This window comes from Fundulus heteroclitus, chromosome 5, assembly GCF_011125445.2.
Source record: "Fundulus heteroclitus isolate FHET01 chromosome 5, MU-UCD_Fhet_4.1, whole genome shotgun sequence".
NCBI lineage: Eukaryota > Metazoa > Chordata > Actinopteri > Cyprinodontiformes > Fundulidae > Fundulus > Fundulus heteroclitus.
Window position 1 is genome coordinate 10,416,796 of NC_046365.1, and position 23,376 is coordinate 10,440,171.

The window sequence follows — 23,376 nt, forward strand, 5'->3', positions numbered from 1 at the left end:
CATCCATGTGGGGGGTTAGCTGGAGAGCTATCTCCGGCTCGTGACGTCACGCGTGAATTGGTCTATATCTTTGGGGCGAGAGGCAGGGTACACCCTAGACAGGTCCCCACTCCACCACAGATGCAGTAATGTGCAAAATGTTCAAACCGTCCATAATTTCATTGTAAACCTAACCATAATCCTTTGTTTCTGATGTGCAAGGCTTTCTTACAGTTTTGGCACAGTAAAAAAAAAAAAAATCTCCAATTAATTAAAGGAGGAATACAGGCTCATTAAAAGAAACCCACCACTTGGCCCCTGTGATGTGAACCCATGTTAGCGCTGTGAGAAAATATCATAATATACTCAAAGATGACTGATGATGCTAAAGTAGGTGTTTGGGGCTGTATTAGTGTTTAAGGAGTTTAATTTGACAATCTCTACTTCAAATATTGGACCTGAGTATAGAAACTGGCCAGGCCTCGACTGGATCCCAATACAAAGAAGTCAAATTCTTTGAAACACAGTTTGAGGTTCAAGCTCTTTTTGTGCGTTTTCAATACTTTCTTGGCCGAAATATCCAGCAATTTAGTTCTTAATTTAGTTCCAGATAATTTAGTTCTTAATGTCTCTGATAAGTTACATTTTTTTTTTTTTATTGCAGGCCATCTTTGTCAGAGTAGTGGGGGGAGCATCTAGAGAGTTTCCCGTCCACAGCGCAATTCATGCAAAACTCGCCACAGGCACAGAGCGTATTTCCACGGGGCCTGTGTGCATAAAGTAGTGCATGTTGTCGTCCACGAAGCCTTCCAGCCTTCTCGCTCCTGCAGCTGATCCGCAGATCTCAAAGTGCGTGGATGGGGCTACTCCGCCACGGCCGTGACCGTGGCAGCAGCGGCAGCAGCGCAGAGCGCGTCGCCTCTTCCTCGCCGCACGCAGCAGCAGCTGTCATGTGAATCAGCTGGGCGAACAAGGAAGGAGATAAACAACAACACGACTCCGTCTCTCCACTCCAAGGTAACAAATGTGGCGGTGGGGGGAAAGCCAACGCTGCTCCTGCCGCGGGGAGAGCCGTGCGTGGGGTCCGGCTTCTTATTTCATGCCCGGGCAGCGGCTGGCGTTTCGTGACTCTTGTGCAGAAAGCTCGAAGCTAGCAGCGGCTAATGCCCCGCGAGCGCTGCCGAGCGCTGGAGTTGACGAGCGACCCGTGTGTGAGCCGCGAGCGTCCGCGTCCTCGTTTTTGTTCGCTTTACGGGCGAGTCTGCAAGTCATTGACGAACGCGTCGGCCCACAAACCCCAGCATGAACCATTTCGACCACAAGAAGCCCTAAAAGGAGGCAGCTACGGGCCTGTGCGCGGAGCCACCTTGCGAGGGGCATTTAAACCCCCCATTCAGCTGTAACAAGTTAGCTAACGTGATAGCTAGGTCGGCTTAGTAGTTATTTATACTTCCCCTTCCCCCGCTATAAAGGTGAATACCAGCACGGCGAGTGTTTTGAGTGCACATCTCGGAAGCCCATTGAGTGTTTTCGTTTTAACGCCAGCTGGTCGGCGGATTTGGCGAGCGGCGCCGTTTGTGCAGCCATTACTCGGCATCACAACACAGCGTAGGCTAGCTGGCTAGCTGCGCTGGCAGACAACAAAGATGAGCAGAGTTGCACGCGCAGGGGTATTAATAGTCAAAAGTGCAGCTCGGCGCGGATTGGATTTCCCCTGGAGAATATCCAGATCTGTTTCGGGAGGCTGTGCGGGATTTTAAAGAGCTCGTCTGAAAGTCTCGGACTTTTAACTGTAGTTTTTGTTTTTAGCCAGCTACTTTTTTGCTTTCGTTGATTTTCAAGGATTATCGGCGTACAGCTGCTAACTAAATGCTAGCGCGTAATGGGGAAAGTGCACAGAAGCGGCGTCGAGAAAAGGGGGACAAAAAGAGAGGGGGGGGGAGGAAATGTGAATTGACATGAGGCAATGTGATCCTTTGTGTACTGGCAGCGTAAAGTTGGGAGTGGAGCTGGGATGGGTGGATGGGACAAAAACCGTGCGAGGGGCAGCTGCAGGTTCAAATAACCAAAACAACACTTGTTGAAACTCTACCGCCATCTAGTGTTCATGTCGTATATCTGCTTTCCCATCGCAGCCACCCCATATTTATTTTGTACCAGTAACTCCAGTCAGTGTATTGCAGGGGTAAAAAATAAATATTTGCTCACAGAGGTAAATTATTAATCAAAGATGCACGAGTAAGAGACGACTGGTGGTGATCTGATGTGGCTTGATTCAATAGAAACCTTAAAGGGGACATGTCATTTTTTTTTAGCCCTTAAATCTAAAAATTTTAGGAGTCTATAGGTACGTAGAAAAGTTGAATGTGGTCTGACCAGGTGCTGCGATAGCTTTCTATTCTTCTTTGGTCATATATCTTTTTTTCAAGCTGTTCAGTTTTCTCTGTTTTCTATTATGTTGTCTTTTAAAAAAAATTACATTTCTGTATATATGGTGGAGCTGCTAAACAAGGTCATGGGCTGAGTCTGAAAGGGTCAGATTGGTAAGGACCCTTCAGCCAAAGCAGAAATGTAGTGTTCGTCATAAGTGCTGTCCAAAAAGTGCAGTCAGTAAAGAGGGAGGTAGGAAAAGGAGCCTGTTTGCTTCCTGTCATAGCTCATTTAGCATAGGGAGCTTGCAATGTCCCTTACCAGCTATAAGTTATCCCAAAATCCTTTGCGTGACGTGGTATATAAGCACAGCCCACCCCATGGAAATCAATGAAAATGTCCGGAGAGGACAGAGTGCACACGTTGTAGTTTTTTTTTCAGAAGGCTGATAGGCCCGGATCTGACTAGAATCCTCCATGTGTGCTTCTGTCTTATAATGAAGTACGAGTTAAAGGCTGTCTGAATTCGGCACAGCAGGCCGAAGCTCCTTTCCTACCTGGGATGGTGTTCTTACTGTTGACCCCGTGAAAGGTCAAGGAACAGGAGCTATAATTAGAACATTTGGGATGCAGCCATAGACTTCCAGCTCCATCGCTGTCTCAAATCTACAAGTTTTATATGTTGGAACAATTTTATAGTTCAAGCTGAAGCTACAAGTGGATAAGTCATGAGTTGTTCACTACACCGTCCCCCAGCATACGGAGCGCTTTGTGACCCGGAGGGAAGTGGCGGTGAGGTGCCTCCTTTAGATTAGAGAGACCAAAACGAGTTACACTCAGAGAAACCTCAGAACGGGTAAAAAGGGGAAACGTAGAGGTAAATTAAGGAGGAATCCAGACCAAAGCGTTGCAGTTCCCCTTTATATAGACCACAACAAAATGATTTTAATGTGGAACTAAAACAAGATATGTCTTCTTAAAAAAACTGCTTAAAATGCAGAATTAACTGAAATTCAAACGTATTAGAAACTATAAAAAAAAGTAAAATTATATTATACGCTGTTTATATCAAGTTGGTAGCTGTAAAATATTCAAAGAAAACCTAGTTGGGTTTATACAACCCATTTAATTCCACATACACACATGCAAACCTTTAAAAATTGTTTTCATGCTGTTTGAAAATTTATTTTTTTTTAGTCTTGAGATTAAAAAAAACTTCGGGCAAATCGGTGTGCAAGTTGTGATCCAATCCAATCCACTTTATTTATATAGCACATTTAACAACAGACAAAGTTTCCAATGTGCTGTACATAAAAAAAACCCCAAAAAAAACAAAGACACAAAGGACCACACAACTAAGCAGCGTTAAAAGCCAAAGAGTAAAAGTGGGTCTTAAGACGAGACTTATAACACTCCACCGTAGAGGCAGTCCGTACATGGAGGGGCAAAGCATTCCAAAGTTTAGGGCCAACTACAGAAAAAATGATGACTTGCTGTGGCGAGCCCCGAATAAGGGAGCAGCCAAAACGACAACGTCATTAATGACAGCAATAAGAGAAGTAAACTATATTCATCATTTTAAGGATGGATTATCGTTCTTTCAGAAGATTTTTCTTAGAATGGATCAGATCTCCTCCTAGAACGGTTCTGGCTAGCAGCAAAGACCAACGCAGGCCTGGATCTGAGCAACGCCTGGTACTCAGAGGTTTTACAAGCATTTCTTTTCCCCTCTCAGATTCTAGCCGCTGAGGAGGCAGGATGGCGGGAGCAGAGGTGTCCGGCCCTGCGAACCCCACCTGCAAGATCATGACCTTCAGGCCCACCATGGAAGAATTCAAAGACTTCAACCAGTACCTGGTGTACATGGAGTCTCAGGGTGCACACCGCGCTGGCTTGGCTAAGGTAGGTAGACACTTTTTATTTCTTTTTCCTTCATACCACGGGTTCGAGATGTATACATCAATGCTTCCTCTATTGATGCGTCAGCGTTTTCTCAATCTATTCAAGCAGAAGAATCTGGGGGGGGGGGCATTTTAAGGAGAGCCGAGTGCCGTCACATTGTTTCTGTTTTGCTATGACGATCATCATGGTCTTTATTGGTCATTGCTACATACATTCCAGTGAAACATGTCCTCTGCATTTAACTCATCCCTCGGGGGGGCCAGGGGGATGCCATTGTGCGGCACCCAGGGAGCATTCTGGGGCTGAGGGTCTTGCTTAGGGACCCAGAGTAGCAGTCTGTGGGATTCGAACCCAAAGCGTAATGCTTCTACCACTCGGCTACCACTAACCCTGAAACAAAGTTCCTGTGTTATTTTCAGCAACACGTCTCTGCTTTTTATTTCCATCCACAGGTCATCCCTCCTAAAGGCTGGAAGCCCCGTCGTACCTACGACGACATCGACGACTTAATGATCGACGCTCCCATCCAGCAGATGGTGGCGGGCCAGTCGGGGCTCTTCACCCAGTACAACATCCAGAAGAAGCCTCTTAGCGTGCAGGAGTTCAGGCGCTTAGCAAACAGTGACATGTGAGTGTCCCCCGTCTCCTGTTCAGTGTTAGTCATGAAACCGTATGTCTTAGTCTTCCACAAACAGGTGTTGTTTTTTTTTTTTTTTTGCTGCTTGACCGAAAAATACTTAAAACCAATGTTTTTCTCACTGAATACATTGAACTTTTTTTTTTTTTTTTTTCTCCTTCACTTGGGTAAATCTTATTGAGACACGAGGTCTGATTTCCAAGAGTGATCTGTCTTAAAGAGACATCGCGGGGCATCGTAAAGTGCCTTTAAAATAAGTCAAATGTCACGCAAAGCTTAGTCTACGTTTGTCTTTTCAGTCGCTTGGTTTTCGCGCAATTAAAGCCAACAATTGTTAAGACAATTTCTTTGACTTTGACTCTTAGAGCTGGTTCACAAGGCGAGGTTTTAAAATAGCCCGCCGATTTTTCAAAGCCACACGTGACGATAGAAAGACCACACGCAAACAGATTTAATTTAGGATCGTTCAAATATCAGGCGGGAAGTGTTGCAAACATCTCTTGATCAAGTTCAGAGGAAACAAATCTGGACGATGAGGAAGAACGATGGCGAAGGAGTGGAGACAACGCGATTAGCTGGGCTAAGAAATGGAGGCGAGCTGTTTTTTTCTGGGTTTCCATCATCTTGCTTTCTGATTGGCTACACGTCACTTTCAGCAGGCTCGTTTGTCCTCGGTGGTCACCACACACGCTAGGATATCGTGGCAAGACAATCCAACGTGTTCAATGTCCCCGATTTGAGTTTGGAGCGGTCCTGATGTTCCACTGAATGGACCCGATCGCTCTTAACACGCCACACACGGCTTGATTATCTCTCAAGATTATCTTAAGAGCCACGTGGATAGTCGGCGCCTCTCGGAAGGGCAGATCGGGGCAAAAATCTGGCAAAAAAAATCCTGCCATGTGAACCAGTCTTTAAAGATAATTCAATTTCAAATCCAAGAAACGGAGAGACACATGCAGCTTAATAGCCACATTAGGTTACTAGTTCAATGATGTAAAATATTCATATTTTACAAAACAAAACAAAAGGGTTTTAGTCCAGATTTACGGATTTTGATTTTTTTTTTATGTAATAAAGTCGACTTTCTTTTCTTTTTGTCCTTAAAGGTACTGTACACCTCGCTACCTGAATTATGAAGACCTGGAGAGGAAATACTGGAAGAACCTTACCTTTGTCTCGCCCATATATGGGGCAGATGTCAGTGGCAGCCTCTATGATGAGGTAGGTTGCCCCGCCCACCCCCAACGGTCAGTCATATGCTCTGCCTGTGCGGCCTAAGTACAGCGTCTGTAGCTGGGAGCGTCTGTAGTGTCCTATTAGGACCCCTGAATGTGATTCAGTCAAAGCAGTGCAGAGTGTACAACTCTTGGAATGTTTTTTTTCTTAATAGAGGCCAAAAAACACGTGTGATCGCTCATTTCTAAGATGTGATGCGGACATGAAGTCAGTGCAAGCCTTAAGTTGGACACGTGACGGACAACAAAGCCTCTTGCATTTAACAAATGGAGTGTTTAGGCCTGCGATGGAGTTTGCTCAAAGTTTCCGTCGCTGTAGGAAGTGGTTCCTGCTCTGTGGCTGTAAAAGAAAACCTTCCCTGGATCCTGCACTGCAAAAACACATCTAAAAATAAGTAAAATGTTCTTAAAGTTAGTGTATTTGTACTTGATTTGAGGAAGTAAATAAGATTATTTGCCAATGGAATTAGTATTTTGACCCCTAATATAAGATAATTAGACATCTTGCACTTGAAATAAGATGATGGAGATGAGTTGTTCCTATTTTAAGTGCAAAAATCTTATTCCATTGGCAAATTACCTTATTTACCTGCTCAAATCAAGGACAAATGCATTAATTTTAAGAACATTTTACTTATTTTAAGTTCCGTTTTTGCAGTGTGACCCCAGACATTCTGTTCCTTGCATAAGTATTCAGACCTTTTTCATGTTTTGTCTCATTACGATCGCAAACTGGGGTTTTTATGAAGCAGACCAACAGAAAAGTAACTTTAAAAGCTCTTTTATATAGAAAAATCCTAACAGGTTGGCACGCGTTTACTGTGATGGCTCTAAAGAAATCACCTAAATAGGCCTCCGCCTGCGTGTGTGTTTCTCTCAGCCTGATCCCAGATGTTCTGTGAATGCTGCACAGCCCTGCTACAGAACGTTAGTGAGTGAACGGAATCGCTTCAGGGAAGCAAGGGATAAAGTTTAAAGCAGAGTTTTTGGATGTTGTGTGGCACAAAACCATCACTTGCAGATCATGGTGAAAAGGCCATTCCCACAATGAAACACGGTGGCGGCAGCAGCTTCATGCCTTCAAACGACTCGCGACTGGGTGGGGGGTTCACCTTCCAGCAGGACCATAGCCCTTAACGTGTGAACAAAGGTTTGAAGCCTCTGGCTGTATGAAGCCGGTAGAAACACAGCCCAGAGGACTCAAAGCTGGGATTGCAGCAAACACAAATGCTTTGCCACACCTCACAGATTTGTTAGTAAAACTGTAATGAAAAAATAAGAATAATATTTTGCTTCCACAACCGTGAGTTGTGTGCTGCTTTGTGTTGGCATGCCACATATAATTCCTTTAAACTGCATGGCAGCTTGTGGTTATAACGTGACAAGACGTGGGACGCCTCAGGGGGATTCAGTGCTTCATCACGGTCATTTACCAGGAGGCAGGTTGATCGTGTTTTACTGGTCTGCTTGATTTGATCTCTGGTTACTTAGATTCATTCTGAGAACATTGGGGCACAGTATCCCAGCCGCTTATTAAAGCGCCATCTGGGACGTCTACGGGTACATCCTGCGTTATGTAGGTGGTTTGTAAGTGATGTCTTCTGTCACGCTCGGCCGCAGGCTGCAGCCCAGGCTCACACCCCTGTTCCCGGTTTTCTAGGACGTGGAAGAGTGGAACATCGGACACCTGAACTCCATCCTGGATGTTATCGAGGAGGACTGTGGCGTATCCATACAGGGGGTCAACACTCCCTATCTCTACTTTGGCATGTGGAAGACCACCTTCTCCTGGCACACCGAGGACATGGATCTGTATAGCATCAACTACCTTCACTTTGGAGAGCCCAAATCATGGTGAGTATGTGTGTAGGACAGGAAGTTCAGTATGAGGGTGAGCCCATGAAGGGGCAGATATTCAACAAGGTGGCCCAAAATCCAGACAACAGCGGGGTCTATATCCGATTCACGTCATCAAATAGGTGGTAACGCTTTCTTGTTGTCAGATATCTGAGGAAAATAGCTTTGGCCTGATTAAACGTCATCTAAAAAGTTTCATATTGCTGGAAAAACTCCTGTTCATGTCGCAGACACATTGTGATTTCACTATGCAGGGATTAGCTACGTTTTCATCCAATTGTCGTGCAAAGTTTGAGCGAACCTTTTAAAATGTCGCGGAAAAGAAAACCCGAATTAGGCCTTTTTCCAATCTACTGGTTTGACCAGAATTAACTGAGCCAGGGGCCGGCAACCCGCGGCTCATTAGCCCCATTTCCACTACCCTTGTTAAACCGATCCATGCCGAGCTCGGTCCGAGCTTGGATCAGTTAACCAAGCCGAGCTTGGTTCTGACCACCGTTTACACATCACGCTATCTCGGTTCCTTGGTTCCTCGCCTCCTAGTGACGATCTACGGTACTACTGCTCTCTAGGCTTGAAGGAGGAAATCAAGCAAATAAAAATGGCGGCGCCCATAACATTCAGGATGTTATGTTTGGTTATATTTTGTTGTTTGCGGAGAGTCAGGAGAAGACGGCAACTATTGGTGAATTTATTTGATAGAGTCGGCTTTTGGGAAGTGGATAAGACAAACGAACGTCTAATAAGGATTTACAGACGCAGGAAACAACGACAGACGCTGAGGTTCATCACACTGCTAAGCAGAATCATCACTGGAAATCGTGTCACGGTAGGGAAGCTAGTATTTTTATAAATGTCTGAAATGTCAGCTGGCTGTAAGGAGATGACGCAGTCTGCTCATGCGCTCTCTGTTATAAGAGAACCGAGCTACTGAAAAACCGAGCCGAACCCACCTATTGGACTGGTCTAGATGTAGCACGGTCTGGTTGTGTCTGGCTCGGTTCAGTTCAGTTTGCGTTCAATTTACACTCAATAGTTATCTCGGTTACCGAGCTCGGACCGTTCTCAGCATGGTTAAAAAAGGAGTATTGTAAACGGGGTATTTGATCCCTCTGACACGGCCCACAATATTTGCAATATTTTTTCATTGTTCAGTGAAATAGACATTTTATTATTCAGCTTGACGGCTGACTGCACGGCGTCAGTAAAAGGACGACGGCACGCAGATAGAGGACGGCATTTTTGTTTGCTGCCAGTGGATAATTTAAAAAAATGTTTTCACTACTACAAGGACTCAAATAGACATCGAGTATTTTCCTTAACCTTCAACCCCACGTCAGTTAAATATGTTGTGTTGCATTGCAGAAATGTTATTTAATTTTCTCTGCAGCCGTTCATTGATTTCATAAGTGTAACACAGTATAGTTTGTTTATACATAACACAAAGGCAAAAAAAAAAAACCCTCTAATATGCAACGTTATTTCATTTAAAATAAGGGTTTTGTGGCTCCTAGTGTTTTCTTTACTCTGTGAAACGGGTCTAAAATGGCTCTCTGAGTGGTAAAGGTTGCCGACCCCTGAACTAGGCCATGCGAAGTGTAATTTTGTCAGAATTCAACGTTATGCTTGGGTGCAATAGACAGGAAGCAGAGGACGCACACTAGCATTGACCACACACCTGAGGAAGAAAAAAAGAGAGAGGTTTTCAGGAATGTGTTATCGAGCCAGTTGTAATTGTCATGTCAACTAAAAGTGGCGATGTTACATGTAGTCTGGAGACGTAGAGAAAGAAATGCAATTCTAGGTGCGTTATGGGAATATTCAGGAAGACGTGGACGGTGGAAACAGCTGATCAGTCATGGGAGGTAATTGTTCGCTACGGCAAATGTGTTTCCAGCTCCTGTTTTGTGCATTGACTCTCTTTGGCAAAATCCAAAAACCACCTCAAGTAAGCGTAAAAACTTTTTTGTGAAACTGAGGAAGTCTTTTCACATTTTGCCGGTTCCCTCCACCTTTTCTAATGCGATACGTAAAAATGTGCATATCCAAATGAATGGAGGAAGGAGATCAGATGGTCAGATGAGACTAAAACTGAACCTTTGAGCCAACAAGGAAAACCCTACATCTGGCACAAACCCAACACATCCCATCACCCGAAGAACACCATTGCCATAGTGAAACATGGTGGTGGCAGCATCAGGCTGTGGGAATGTTTTTCAGCAGCAGGGACTGGGAATCTGTTCTTAGTCAAGGGAAAAATGGATGGTGCTGGAGTAAATACAATGACCCGAAGCAGACTGCTAAAACAAGCCTGAAGTGGTTCAACGGAGTACATGTAACGTCTTGGAACGGTCTAGTCAAAGTCCAGACCTTAATCCAATTGAGAACCTGTGGTTAGACCTGACAAGTCAAAGCCGTGTTTAGCCGTGAGGAATGGAGGAGGGGGGGGCTGACACAGGTTATTTGTTATTTTTGTCCCATTTGTGGCCCCTGGACTCATTCTGGGTGCCCCCCCCCCCCAAAACAACATTTCAAGAAAGATTTTGTCCAGGTGGCTGATGCAGATGAAAACTTTTAGTTTTTAATCAGGGCAAAATTGTTACAGAAAAGTAAAAAGCCTACAATTGAAAATGTTAAGTTCAACAAAAAGTATTCATCTTTTAATAAACACACTTTTGACATTCTCTTCAATTTCATAGTAACATGTATCCAATGACAATTACTCAAATGCAGACTTTGGTTCATTAAAATCTGCTTTGAATTCAATTATTAAAATTGGCTAATTACAGCAATTGTTTTCAAAGAACAACCGACCCAAATAATGTTCTTATATCGCTAGATCAAAAACAGTATCATTTATTATTGTTAAAGAGTCAAATTCAATTATTCTAAATGATTTGCAAACTGGATGACTATCTTTTAATACGACAAATGAGCAAAACCTTTTTTTTTACCTTTTAAAAATTATGATATTTTGTAGAGCAGGTAAAAAAAATGTACAGTAAATGTTTTGGGTTTTAAAATTGTGTACATTTTTTGGCCCAATTACGTCACAGCGCGGCAACGGAGGCTGTCCCAATTCACAAGCCGATCTCTTCCAGTCTTTTTCGCGGCCCATGAAGGACCCAGTCCACGTAGACCGGGTCCTTCGAAGGACACAGCCTCTGAATTGGACCCTAATAGTAGTCCTGTTGGCACATTCTCCCACATAATCTGTGGATCTCACCAGCTCCACCAGGTGTCAAGGTCCTCTTAGCTACTTTTCTGATTCATGCTCTTCTTGCCCAGCCTGTCAGTTCAGATGGAAGACCAAGTCGTCACTAATGTTCACTTAAAAACCTCTGAGGCCATCGCAGAGCAGCTTTATTTCCCACTAAGGTTTTTACTACCTCTTTTTACTAATTTGGTAACTCGCAGAGTTAGTTGGCTGTCTTTGATTTTTTCTTAGGGATTTCCAAGTAAAGGGGCTTAAATTTCTTTCTGTGCAACATGTATCATTTTGCTTCCATTTGGCAATACTGCACTACTTTGTGTTGGTTTATCACAAAAAACTAATACATTATATTTTGAGTTTGAGGCTGTAACAGGACAAAATGGAGAAACAGCCAATGCTTCACATGAGCGTGTCCCTACTGGGCCTTGCAGTCTTCTTGAGAGGTCTCCCTCACATCCCTCATCCTTTCCTGCTTGCGAATAATCCTCATGTTCTTTAGGATTTCAGTTGACGCGTTTCCTTCAGCCCAAGGCTTTCTGTCCTCGCTTCTCGTTTGCGTATTCAGGAGATCATCTGCATTCACGGTCGACGTCCGCTCGCACACGTTTGGGATTTGCCCGTTGGCATGGACGAAGTCGTTCGCCAAGGTTTCACACCATCAGAAGGATTTTGGGCTTTCGGGACACGGCCTTTCTTGCCTCTAAAATTAATCTGTTTCTCAATCTGTAATTTTCATGAAATTATTGTATCATTTTTGGTCCAAATCAACCCAATGAAGTGGTGTCTTGGTATAGTTGGGTAGAAAGACGACAAATAACAGTCTAAACACAACTATTTGTCGTCATTTATATGTCAAACCATCCTTTTTTTTGTTTATTTTAAAGCATACATCATTGAAGTTAATGCATGGCACTCTGACGAAGTCTGCTGCAGACATTCCTGCACAGACTCGCAGAGGTTTTGTTATTTGGAGGCTAGGACTGGAGTAAAAGGAAGAGGCGGGGGCGAATGCAGGTGGATCTAGACGGAGTTCTCGTTTTATTTCTTTGTCAGCGCGCCTTGCTCCATTTCCTCCTCCTGCCCTGGAGGTAGTTCTGCTCATTAGAGCGGGGAGCCCTGCGTCCCCCACAGGGGATCGGTGTCACAAGCAGGCGGCGACACACGCGTAAACAGACAAACACACACTCTCGCAGAGAGCAGCGCCGAGCACTCGCACAACGCGCACCCTTATCGTCTGGCGCACGCACTCACCCAACGTGCTCCCTTTCATCCTGCTGCTTTTCTCAACATCTCATCTCCAGCGGGGCGGAGGTGCATCTTAAAGATGCCAGTCTTCTCAATCGACCCCCCCACCCACCCCCTCTCAGTTCCTCACTTCACCTCCACCGAGGGTTGTGCCCCCCTCTTCCTGCGCCTCCCACCGCTGCGTTAAGCTGACAGGTCATACATACGATGATGGAGACGCTGCAGACCTGAGGGCGGATGGAGCCAGTCGAATGGAATGCCTTTTCACTCCCCGGGGGTTTTTCTGTCACACTCCCTGAGTTTCTTGCCGAGAAGTTTAGGAATAGCTTTAAATTCAGATTACATCAGCAGGATGTCGCAGGAAAGCGCAGAACAATCTCTTTTTCCATAATTAGTGACTATTTGCACCTTTCCATTACATTACCCCCCTCCCTTTTTTTGTAGTTGTAATCTATTAGAAAGTGTTATGTAATCAGAAAACATGAGCATCATAGTAGGATCAGCAATAAAATCTGACTTTTTTTTTTTTTTTACACTAATGATTGTATGTAAATAGTTGGGTAAAAAAGTAGTTTTTTTTCTACCCACAAGTATTCATGTATTCACCACTTGATGGCAGTCTTGACTCTCTTAAGGTTAGTACCGGGGCAATAATTAAGTACAGCCAAAAATAACTCTGTATCTCCCCCACCTCTCTTACAGGTACGCCATCCCTCCGGAGCACGGCAAACGACTGGAGCGCCTGGCTACAGGTAAGAAAAAAAAAATAAAAGGATGTTCAGCAGGATATCTGTAGAATGAGAAAATAACCCAGTATACAGAGGCATGACGTGCCAATAAAAGCAATGACGGAGAACATTTAGTCGGCACGCTGGCCAATTCTGAATATGACTGGACTAGATGCTTCAGGTAAGTCTTCAAGCAGGCCCTCTAGATCACAGGTTCCCAAACCTTTCAGTATGCGACCCCCAAAATAACTGACTTTATTCTCACAATTTCCTTTTGAGAGATTAAAGTTATAATATTACAATAATAAAGTTGTTAATTCCCAAGAATAAAGACATATTTTTTTTATAAGAACTCTTACAAAAAATTGCAAGAGATCCTAAAGCACATAGCACATCCGCATCATGTCCTAACCCCCACTTTGGGAACCTCTGCTCTAGATGCATTGTCACCCCCTGGTAAAGATGTATATTGCAGTAGCGTAAGCTTGTATTATAGGAACATTGTAGAAAAATCCAACCTTTAATTTTTTCCCTGGGGAAACATCAACTAAGTGAAGACATTTATTTAATTAAACTTTTTAAAATTTTGGGTAAAATCGCCAAAGCCGCACTGATTGGCAGCCCTTACATGTTCTATACATTTGAAATGATCTTCAGTTTAATTTTGATTGTATTTTAAATAGGGCTGGGCAAGTTAACGCGTTAATTTCGCGTTAACTCATTAGACTATTAACGGCGATATTTTCTTTAACGCGCGTTAACGCATGTTGGTCACATGCTTTTATTTTGTGAAGGTCTGTTGCTGCGGTGTAGGGGTTTGAATCAGAACAGTAGCTGGCGATAATGCGCCATTAACCTCGCTGTCAGCCAAACCTCGGATTCAAAGAGGAAGAAAGGTGCTGGCCGGAAAAAAACACAGCTGACATGCGGAAGGCGGTGTTTCCCGCAGGTACCGCGAGCGAGCTTAGGCGAGGCGAGGCGGTGAGTTGGCGGCCGGAACAAGTTTTGTGCGGAGCGGAGCGGGGGGGGGGGGGCCGCATCGACGCCGTCGGTGAAGTCGCTTCTCGTTTCAAAGTATCCATGTGTTTTTGCCTGTTTTCCCCCTGCCATTCACTATATGCGCGCGAGAAAGCAACAACAAAAAACCGCGTGTCAACGTCAAATAAACGCAAGCATATCGAGTTAGCAAGCATTTCAGTTTAAAGTTCTTCCAGCATGGAATATGACAGAAACAAGTTAGTTGGAACCACTGCCAAGTTAAACTTTGGTATTAAACATAAAATGGTAATGCTGCTCCCTGCTGTTACCTCAGAAATTGCCTGTTTTTGGTAGATTTTTTCCCCATAAAGAGAATTCCCTGTCAGTGGCAATAAGCTTTAATTTATTATTATTGCTATTTTTTGTTTTACATGTTTAAGTTGAGCTTTACACTAAATATGTGTTACTGATAAGTGCTACAAATGTTACAACACTTTTGTTCATATGGCAGCAGAACATTAAAATAAAAGTGCTCTTTACACTACTTTTGAATTCATTCTTGGAGTTTGTAAATACAATGCGATTAATCGCGATTAATCGCGATTAATCAGTGCGATTAATCGCGATTAAATATTTTAATCGTTGCCCAGCCCTAATTTTAAATGTTGATTTAGAATGAATAATGAGCTAAAATCCTGTTGACTAAATTTGACTTTGGATACAGACCAATTTCTCTTAGCCATTTGTAACCCCTCCAGCTATGATCGCGTTTTTGTATATCATAAATTTATTATAATAATCTGGGCTGAATCAAAAGACTAGGGGTCGACTCACAGAGGGATATTGGAAACTGAATTTAAAATACAAGACAGAGTTGTGTTGCAAAATGTGATAAATCTATAGAGTATTGCAAATGTTATTTACATTATTTATAAAAGAAAAAGTCCAGTAGTCCACGGGAGATCAATCCCAACCCCAAGTTCAATTTATTGTTCCCTAAGAGGCCATTTGTATTGTCCATGCAGCTGAAATCAAGTTGTAAGTCCAAAAGCTGAGAGCAAACCCGCGTGTGTGAGATTGGTGTATCGGTGGGTGGACAGGCTGCGACACCTCCTACCACACTGTAGAACCTAGCAGACGCTCAAAAACACTCCAGGCTGAAGACTCTTGGCCAGCTGGCCATCAAACACAGTGCTATATGTTTCAGACTTGGCCTGTATGGGACTGGACCAGTAGTAAATAATATCACACAACCATTTCATCAATACATAAATCAGAAATCTCTGTACGTACAGTCAAGGCTAAAATAATGATAGTCAGAGTATACTCAATGATCTCCGATACTTGCACCATGTATCATGAAAAGTTAATTCAGTTCAACTTTCAATTAGCAGTAAAAACTTGTAAATGTAGGCTATGAGTCAGTAGCTGTGTCTCATGCTCATGTCAAGATAAACAAGCACGTTAATACATTCAACAGTTAAATTGCAATAGACCTAAATTCATACACATAAAGATATTTTTTTGGACAGTGTTGTTAAAGCCAGCACCAAACAACTACTGCCCAAGTCCCATTGAAACATCTGATGCTAGCAGTTAACGTAGCATAAGCACGCTAACACTTTGGAACATAAGGTTAGCAGCTAATTTAGCATTAGCACGCTAACGTCAACAATTGAACACTCTTTTTCCTTATGCAAACCCAGCAACAACGTTTATGGTAGAGGCCCCTAATAGTTGACAGGCATATCAGTCAATATTTGGACAGATATATGCAAAAGAACTAGGTAAAATGCTGTTAACCTTGCATATACCTGCAGCAGCTCCAAACTCAACCTCCCACACAACACAGACAGCGTGGAGGACGCCATGTGATTTCTTGCATTTACATTCTTAAGGAGGAAAGCACACAAAACATTTAAAATTACCCGGGTAACACATTAACCACTAGTCTGACCACCCATGTCTGTACACTATCAACAACCGGTCACTTGGGAGAAGCTGTTTCTCTCATCCAGAAGCATAAATGTGTGCCGTTTCCGGGAACACCTCTGGAATATAAACTGGAACCAAATGTTTTGTTCAGATGGATCTACTGTTTGTGGTAAGAAGCACCCTAGGTGCTGTTGATGTGAAACAAAGATAGAGAATGAAGAGCAGTCCACTGCCTCCACTGTCTGTTCCCTCCGGAGAGCCTTGTTAGAAGACATGGCAAATGTTTGAACAGGTCAATGACCCAAAATGTGGCTGAATCAACTCAGAAATGGTTCACCAGAAGCAACATCAACCTTTTTCCCAGAAATAAATCCTGTAAGGGGAGCAGAGGAGAGGACCCAAGATGGTCTAGAGCAGGGGTCACCAACCTTTTTGAAACTGAGAGCTACTTCACTGGTACTGTCACACAAAGGGCTACCATTACCAACCTTTAAACTAGTAGAGTCAGACATCATCTTATCTTAATGTAAAATATATATTTTTTTCTGTTTCACTTTAGATCATGTAATTTTAAAATCTATTTAAAGGCAGGTGTGATTACATAGGAAGAGCAACCACATCAAATGACGTTTTAGATGCAGCTCACTGGATTGTGGTGCCATTTTTAGAACAGGCTTCAGGGCACCACATGCGGTCCTTGGGGGCAACTGGTGCCCACGGGCACCGCGATGGTGACCCCTGGTCCAGAGAGACTCTGTGTATGCTCCATAGTGGGGCCTGTCTTATTGGACAAAAGTCGGGTTGACAAAGTGTTAACAGCAGTGTGCATATGTTTGTGGCACCAGTGATTTAGTCAACGACGAAAGCTTTATTTGTAACGAAGTCGCCTCCATCCTCTGGATTAATGGACACGGAATAACGGTTGGATGTCGCTGTGTTTCTCTCGGTGTTAGCTTACGCTGCTGCAGTAAAAGGGAAATTTAATTTGAAGTGTTTCTACACACCGTTAGCAGGGGTGCCAGTGTAATGGGCAGGGAGCTGCGTAAAGTATGCGCATGAAAATTCAGATCTGCTCTTCTAACTCATTCACTAACTGAAGAGGAACAGACACTAGTTAACGTCTAATCCATAAAATGTTTGAATGCTCTTTATTTTCAGAGCTAATGTCACAAAATGGGACGTTTAATTTTTTAATGCCTTACATATTCATGAAGCATACACCTGAAATCAGCCCTTTTAGTTTCTAATACGTTTCAATGTATCGTCTTGTGGATGGATGGAAACGTTGCTGTTTCACATATCCACCTTGAAATGAGTCCGACTGCATTGGGTCAACAAATCTGTTAAGGAGAGACGTTCAGGTCTAATCCTTCCTCATGTCGCCATCTAATGTTCATCAGTTTGATCATTCTGTTGGATCTGATCACGCGTGGAGACATATATTAAAAATATCTTCTTATACATGCATATATTCTCTTCAAACTCTCTGTGACGGTGTCTTTGTGGGGTTTCCTCTTACAGGGTTTTTCCCCAACAGCTTCAAGGGCTGTGAAGCTTTTCTGCGTCACAAGATGACCCTTATCTCCCCCTCCATACTTAGGAAGTATGGCATTCCCTTCGATAAGGTAAACTCCTCACCCCTTCAGAAAAACATATTTAGCCCTCCCCGGGACCAAAGTTTTTTTAGAAATCTCACTTGATTGTCTTCTTTTTTTTTGCCTCATGAAACATCTCTTTCCTGTTCTGTGTCTGCTCTGTTCCTCCCTGCCATGTTCCACCCTGCTCCCTCCGTCATGAACGCTCAGATCACTCAGGAAGCCGGAGAGTTCATGATCACCTTCCCGTATGGCTACCATGCCGGGTTCAATCACGGCTTCAACTGTGCAGAGTCCACCAACTTCGCCACGGTTCGCTGGATCGACTACGGCAAGGTGGCCACACAGGTAACGTCACACTCGGGTCGATCTGAAGACGAGTCCTCTTAAAGCTTTGCACCGTGCGTGTGTTTGAAGCGCGGAGTGGCCGACCGACCGTGTGAAGTTGAGCTCACATGGCTTCAAGGCCATCTGATGTCTTTTTTATTTTTTTTAAATGATGTGAAACGTTGCCCGCTCCTGCTTCCCTCCCTAGTGCACATGTAGCAAGGATATGGTGAAGATATCCATGGAGCCTTTCGTGAAGCGTTTCCAGCCTGACCGTTACGCCAACTGGATGCTGGGCAAGGACTCGACGCTCATCGACCACACTGTTCCCGCTCCCAGCACGACGCCGGAGCTGCAGAGCTGGCTACAGAGACGCCGGAAGACCAAGTCTGCCACTAAAGGGTACTGTATGCAACCTCTTCTGTCTCTAAAACGTAGGTCTCTTTAGGCTAAATCTTTTGTGATCTCTCTCCCTCTCTCTCGTGCCTCAGCAGCAGTCACTCTCGCATGCGCTCCAAGCGCCTCAGGACCACAGAGGAGCCAGTTGATCTGGATGGTAGCTTAGCGCTGAGCGGCAGCAAGAGAAAACCTCTGGGTGGTCAGTCCGGGCCCAAGGCGAGGAGGCCTGCAGCCGGGACAGCCTACAGGGAGCTAGAGAGAGGGAGGAAGAAGCAGGCGGAGGCCAAGCACAACCAAAAGCAGAGCCCGCCTGAGCTTTCTGGTGAGACGGCTTGATGAATTCTTTTCAGTTTGGTCTGGTGGTGGCGTTAGAGTACAAGAGAGGAGTTCGCATCTGTCGACCTTCTTTATTATTCTATCTGCTTTCTGCAGCGCTCTGGTACAACTGGCACCAGAACGTGCTTCTAGCATGATGCTGCCCCCATCATGCTTAACAGTGTTATTTTAAACTGCAGCTTTATCAAAACACGTCAGTGCGGCCAAGCCAGCTCAGGGTTTGTCTTGTTGGCCCGTGTGTTCCTTCACCAGAAGGCATCTCCATCGTCCTGGTGGGCAACGGCAAATTTCAGTCGATCTAAAAGGTGTACATTTCCAAATCGGGGCTTCTTCTTTAAAAATTTATTTACGTAAATGGACTGAACTTATATTGCACTTTTCTATAGTCTGACGCCTGTATGTACAGTTATTGACCCTGTTGGTTTGATGATGTCACTCTAAAAAAGCAGAAGACTTAAACGAAGGACAGTCATGCTTATAACTGGATGATTGTAAACCTATATGCTCAGAACCGTTTTGTTGCATTTTAAGGAAGTTTAGCTGGAGCTTTCAGCACTGACTGATGGTTGCTTTATCTTCTCTTTACCTTCAGCGGCTTGCAAACAAATGTGCGTGGTCAAGGTAAACCGCGTTGAGAGCAAAAGCCTGGGGGTTTCTAAAGAGGACGCGTCGCCGTCAAGCTCCCGGGGTTCACCGGTGGAGGACGAGCTAAAAGCGACCGTGACTGACCCTCAGGACCTCTCAGGGCCCACGGGGCCCGGGTCTCCTCAGGCACAGCTGGAAGTCGGTGATTCCAGGTGTTGTCCTTCTCTTCAGCAAGACCTCGACTCGCCTTCCCCTGCAGACGCCTCCGCAGAGACTCTAATGGACACCCGTCCCTGTGAACCTCACGTCTCAGCGCCCCCGTCCCCAGCGCTGCCCTTGGACACTGACACGGACATGCGTACGGGTAGCGCGGGTCACACTAGCGACACTGTAAAAGAGGAGAGCATGGACGTAGATGTTGATCCCCAACACGCTGAACCACACTCCAACACGAAAGCACTTTATGAGCCGGCGGAGGGGGGCGCTCACACGTCAGGCGGCCCCCCCTCTGCCTCACAACTCAACCACGGCGGGGAGCAAGGCGGCACCGAGGAAAGCCTGCCGCCTCCTCTCCTGCAGAGGAGCGCGGCAGACATGCCCCGGCTCACGCCAGAGCCGGCCGGCAAGGTGGCCGCCTGCCCGCTGCCGCCTGTGTTGACCCAGGAGATGCCCTCCCTCACGCCCGCCGACGACGAGGTCACCCACTTCCACAAACCCGGCGCCTTCAGTCACCAGGTCGCGCCCGTGCTCCAGAGGGAGACGCCGACGGGCTCGCCGTCTTCGCAGGGGGCCGGGGAGGAGGAAGGTGCTCCCTCAGAGCCGGCGGAGCCGCGCACGGTGGACCCCGACGGCGGCTGGCATTCACAGGCCCCGATTAATCGCGAGGAGGCGGCAGCGTGTGGCTCGGAAGCAAATGCAGCTCGTTTGCCTACCGGCGGCTTTCACGAAAGAACATCTGCCGACGTCCGTGAAATGTTAATAAAACCCGCTCCTGAAAGGGATCACACAACGCCGGGATGTTTCGTCCCCGAGGGAAGTGATGCAAGTCGGAGCCCGCTGGTTCAGAGAGGCACAGCTCAGAGAGAGACACAGCCCCACTTGCCTGATCCAATCAAAGACAGCTGCCCAGCTGAGCGAGCCGTTCCCTTCAGTCCGAACGTCCCCCCATCACCTGCTAACGCCGCTGATGTCCCCCGGTCCCCTGCTTCCTCCTCACGCCCTCCGAACGAGAACCACTCAGCATCACAACCCAGCCACCACGCTCTGTTTTCCGATTGTTCTTCCCAACACGTCCAGCCTAATGCGTCCCCCGCTAGTATCTGGAAAAACTTCACTTCCCAGAGTCCCGCAGTCCTCATCCAGAGTCTGCAGCCAGATCTCCCGAGCGACTTCTCCCACGACCCCCTGCCTTACACCATGTGGACTGAACCTCGGTGCAAAGAGGTCACAGACCTGGAGGACCCCGCGACGGACCTGCGCCGGTCGGAGAACCAGGAAGACGAAGGCGGGGTTCTCACCTGGGCCCAGCTGGAGCCCACCTCGCTCCTGTCAGTCGGTGCTATCGAGCCCCTGGGGCTTTGTGAAGAGTACGAGTTGCAAAAGGATGAAGAGGACGCGTCCGGAGCCGCGTCCAGACTGGGCGAGGCCGAGGAGCGGCTACGCCCCGAGAGGGAGCTGTCGCCTCACGGGTCGGGGGCGGGGGAGCAGGATGAGACGTCTGACATGGAGGAAGAGGAGTCCGATTGTGACGATGCAGAGCAGCTAAGTGGTGCGAAGGGACCGAGCAGCAGCGAGTCTTCCGAGGAAGAGGTGGAGAACGACGCAAAGAACTACAGGTGTGAGGAATCTGGCCTCGAACCTGGGGAGGTTTGTGCTGTGAGTGCTTTTTCTTTTTTTTTTGTTCTTTTTTCCCCCTCCGCACACACATTTTAGTCTATTTCTCATTCTTTACACCAAGTCAAATTGTTTGTATTGTTAAACCTCCCACGACTCCCTCTGTGTCCCAGTACCCAGCCCTGTCAGCCAAGAGGACCACTAAGAGCTGGCGTCACCCTCTCAGGAAACCCACCGCAAGAGCCGTGCCCACAGCCGTGAAGCAACAGGCCGCCAGTGACGAGGGTGGGCACATTCCCATGCACACACTGGGCTATTTTCAAACTCACTGTTATGGCTTAGCTTTGTAAAAACATGCAGACGGTGGTAAATGCTCCTATTGTAAGCCATGCTCAGCAATGCACATTTAAAATAAGAACACACACACACACACACACACAACCCAGGCATGTTTCCTGTTGTGGTTTGAGCTGCATAGTGGGTGGCTCCAATCCAGAAACCATAATCTTTGATTTTTTTTTTTATGGCTTAATTGCAGTGACCCCTTAAGTTCCTTCTCGTTAATTGGGTTTGGAGACCCAAACAACGCGACACAACTTTTTTTTTTTGTTGCCTTAATGAATGATGTGCGCCCAGCCACAGATTCTACACTGACTAAAGCTTGTGTGCCATCGACTCAAATCCACGGCCCGAAAGGTATTAAAGCCCCTTGAAGAGGTTTGCTTGTTTTCACAATGCGATCGCAACCCTTTTATGTGTTTTATTGGGATTTTATTGTAGTAGTTCGTAACTGTGAAGCAGAAGGAAAAGCGTTTGAAAATCTCTTGTCGACAGAAATCAGGATTGTCTTTCATGCTCTCGTTCCAAGCAACTTAAAATAAAAGCCCGTGCGACCGTTTGGCTTCAGAAGTCAAGCATTCGCCTGCCCTGCGAAGGTCTGAGGTCTGAGTCAGCCGAAAAGCCGCCGTGTAGACCAGAAACCGGGGATGAAGACGTGGAGAGGTTTCAAGCAAACTTAGATGATTAAACCCCAGTTTAATAATCTCAACTTTTTGGCCTACAGGCAAAACGCTGTTTCCGGCAGAAAACTAACACTGCTCCTCACCCTGAACGTTCCTCACCGGTGTTGGCAGCATCTTGCTGTGGGAACGCTTTTCCTCGGCAGGGACAGGAAATCTTGTCGGAGTTGAATAGCTGTCGGAGGGGGCGCAGAAGACATGGACCCTAAACAGCAGCTCAAATGGGATGCTTTAGAAACCGGCATATTTATGTGCTACCGCGGCCCAGTCACTGGCTAAATCCAGGCGAGAATCTGTGGGATAGACTTGAAAATCGATGTACACAGACGGCCTCCATCTGAGCTTACGGAGCTGTTCTGCAAAAAAGAATGGACCCGAAACTAGAAGCTGCTAGAGATGTTAGAGAAATATTCCAAATGTCCCAAATCTGTAATTGCAAGGAAAGGTGGTTCTGCAAAGTATTGACTCGGGGGCACGCCACACTTTTCAGATTTAAATTTATGAAAACCCCTTTTTAAAGCTCATATATACACATTTTCCCGTTCAGGTCAGAGTTATGCATCGTTTATTTGCATTATATCTATTGCATTATATCCCAATAAAATACATTGAAGTTTGTGGTTATAATTTGGACAGACTGTGAAAAGGTTCAAGGCGTGTGAATACTTCAGCCAATCACCGCAGCGGATCGTTCCCGCCTCGTTAACTCAAACGCGTCCTCTCCCACGGTAAATCATTCTGCTCCGTGGTCCCTTCCTTCCCTCCTAGTTTTCTAACCGATATGAAATCCCACCGCCGCCGCCAAGATGATGCTTCTGACGTCAGTCCACTCATAAACATTTAATTGTCTGGCCTGCCACAGCGCGCTGACCTTTTGATAGATGATCTATTTGTTTTTTTGCGGTTTTTATGAGGCGGGAGTGAGGGTCCCCCTTAGCAACATATATACACGCGCTCAGTCCCGTTTATTATCTCTGTGATTGGGGAGGGGGATGAATAATTCAGCAGCCGCTGTGGCTGTTTACCTCGGCGGCGGTGAAATGACCGCCGCTTCGTGAGGACTCTTTCATATTAAGGCCAGAGAATCGACGGCTTTTTTTTTTCTTTCTTCTTTTTTTTCAAAAGACAGGTGAAATACCTGCTCCAGCTACTCCGGGAAGCGGTTTCCTCCGGGGAGAGATTAGATTTAAGTAAAGCAGC

At 45.7% G+C, this 23,376-nt stretch overlaps 1 protein-coding gene across 6 annotated transcripts in view; it reads left to right on the plus strand.

The window, feature by feature from the left end:
- Window positions 1-733: 733 nt before the first annotated feature.
- kdm4c (lysine (K)-specific demethylase 4C) overlaps window positions 734-23,376 on the plus strand; it is a 43,001-nt gene continuing 20,358 nt past the window's right edge. For 2 of the 6 annotated variants that reach the window (XM_036136864.1, XM_036136865.1), the window contains exons 1-12: window positions 734-996; window positions 4,084-4,250; window positions 4,703-4,878; window positions 5,997-6,111; window positions 7,786-7,979; window positions 13,144-13,193; window positions 17,604-17,707; window positions 17,888-18,025; window positions 18,213-18,406; window positions 18,496-18,725; window positions 19,332-21,199; window positions 21,331-21,442. In XM_036136864.1, the coding sequence (XP_035992757.1) occupies window positions 4,107-4,250; window positions 4,703-4,878; window positions 5,997-6,111; window positions 7,786-7,979; window positions 13,144-13,193; window positions 17,604-17,707; window positions 17,888-18,025; window positions 18,213-18,406; window positions 18,496-18,725; window positions 19,332-21,199; window positions 21,331-21,442 (3,325 nt within the window). In that variant the 5' untranslated portion in view covers window positions 734-996; window positions 4,084-4,106. The remainder of the gene's footprint in view (window positions 997-4,083; window positions 4,251-4,702; window positions 4,879-5,996; window positions 6,112-7,785; window positions 7,980-13,143; window positions 13,194-17,603; window positions 17,708-17,887; window positions 18,026-18,212; window positions 18,407-18,495; window positions 18,726-19,331; window positions 21,200-21,330; window positions 21,443-23,376) is intronic. The other 4 variants (XM_036136863.1, XM_036136860.1, XM_036136862.1 and 1 more) reach the window with 4 other exon arrangements.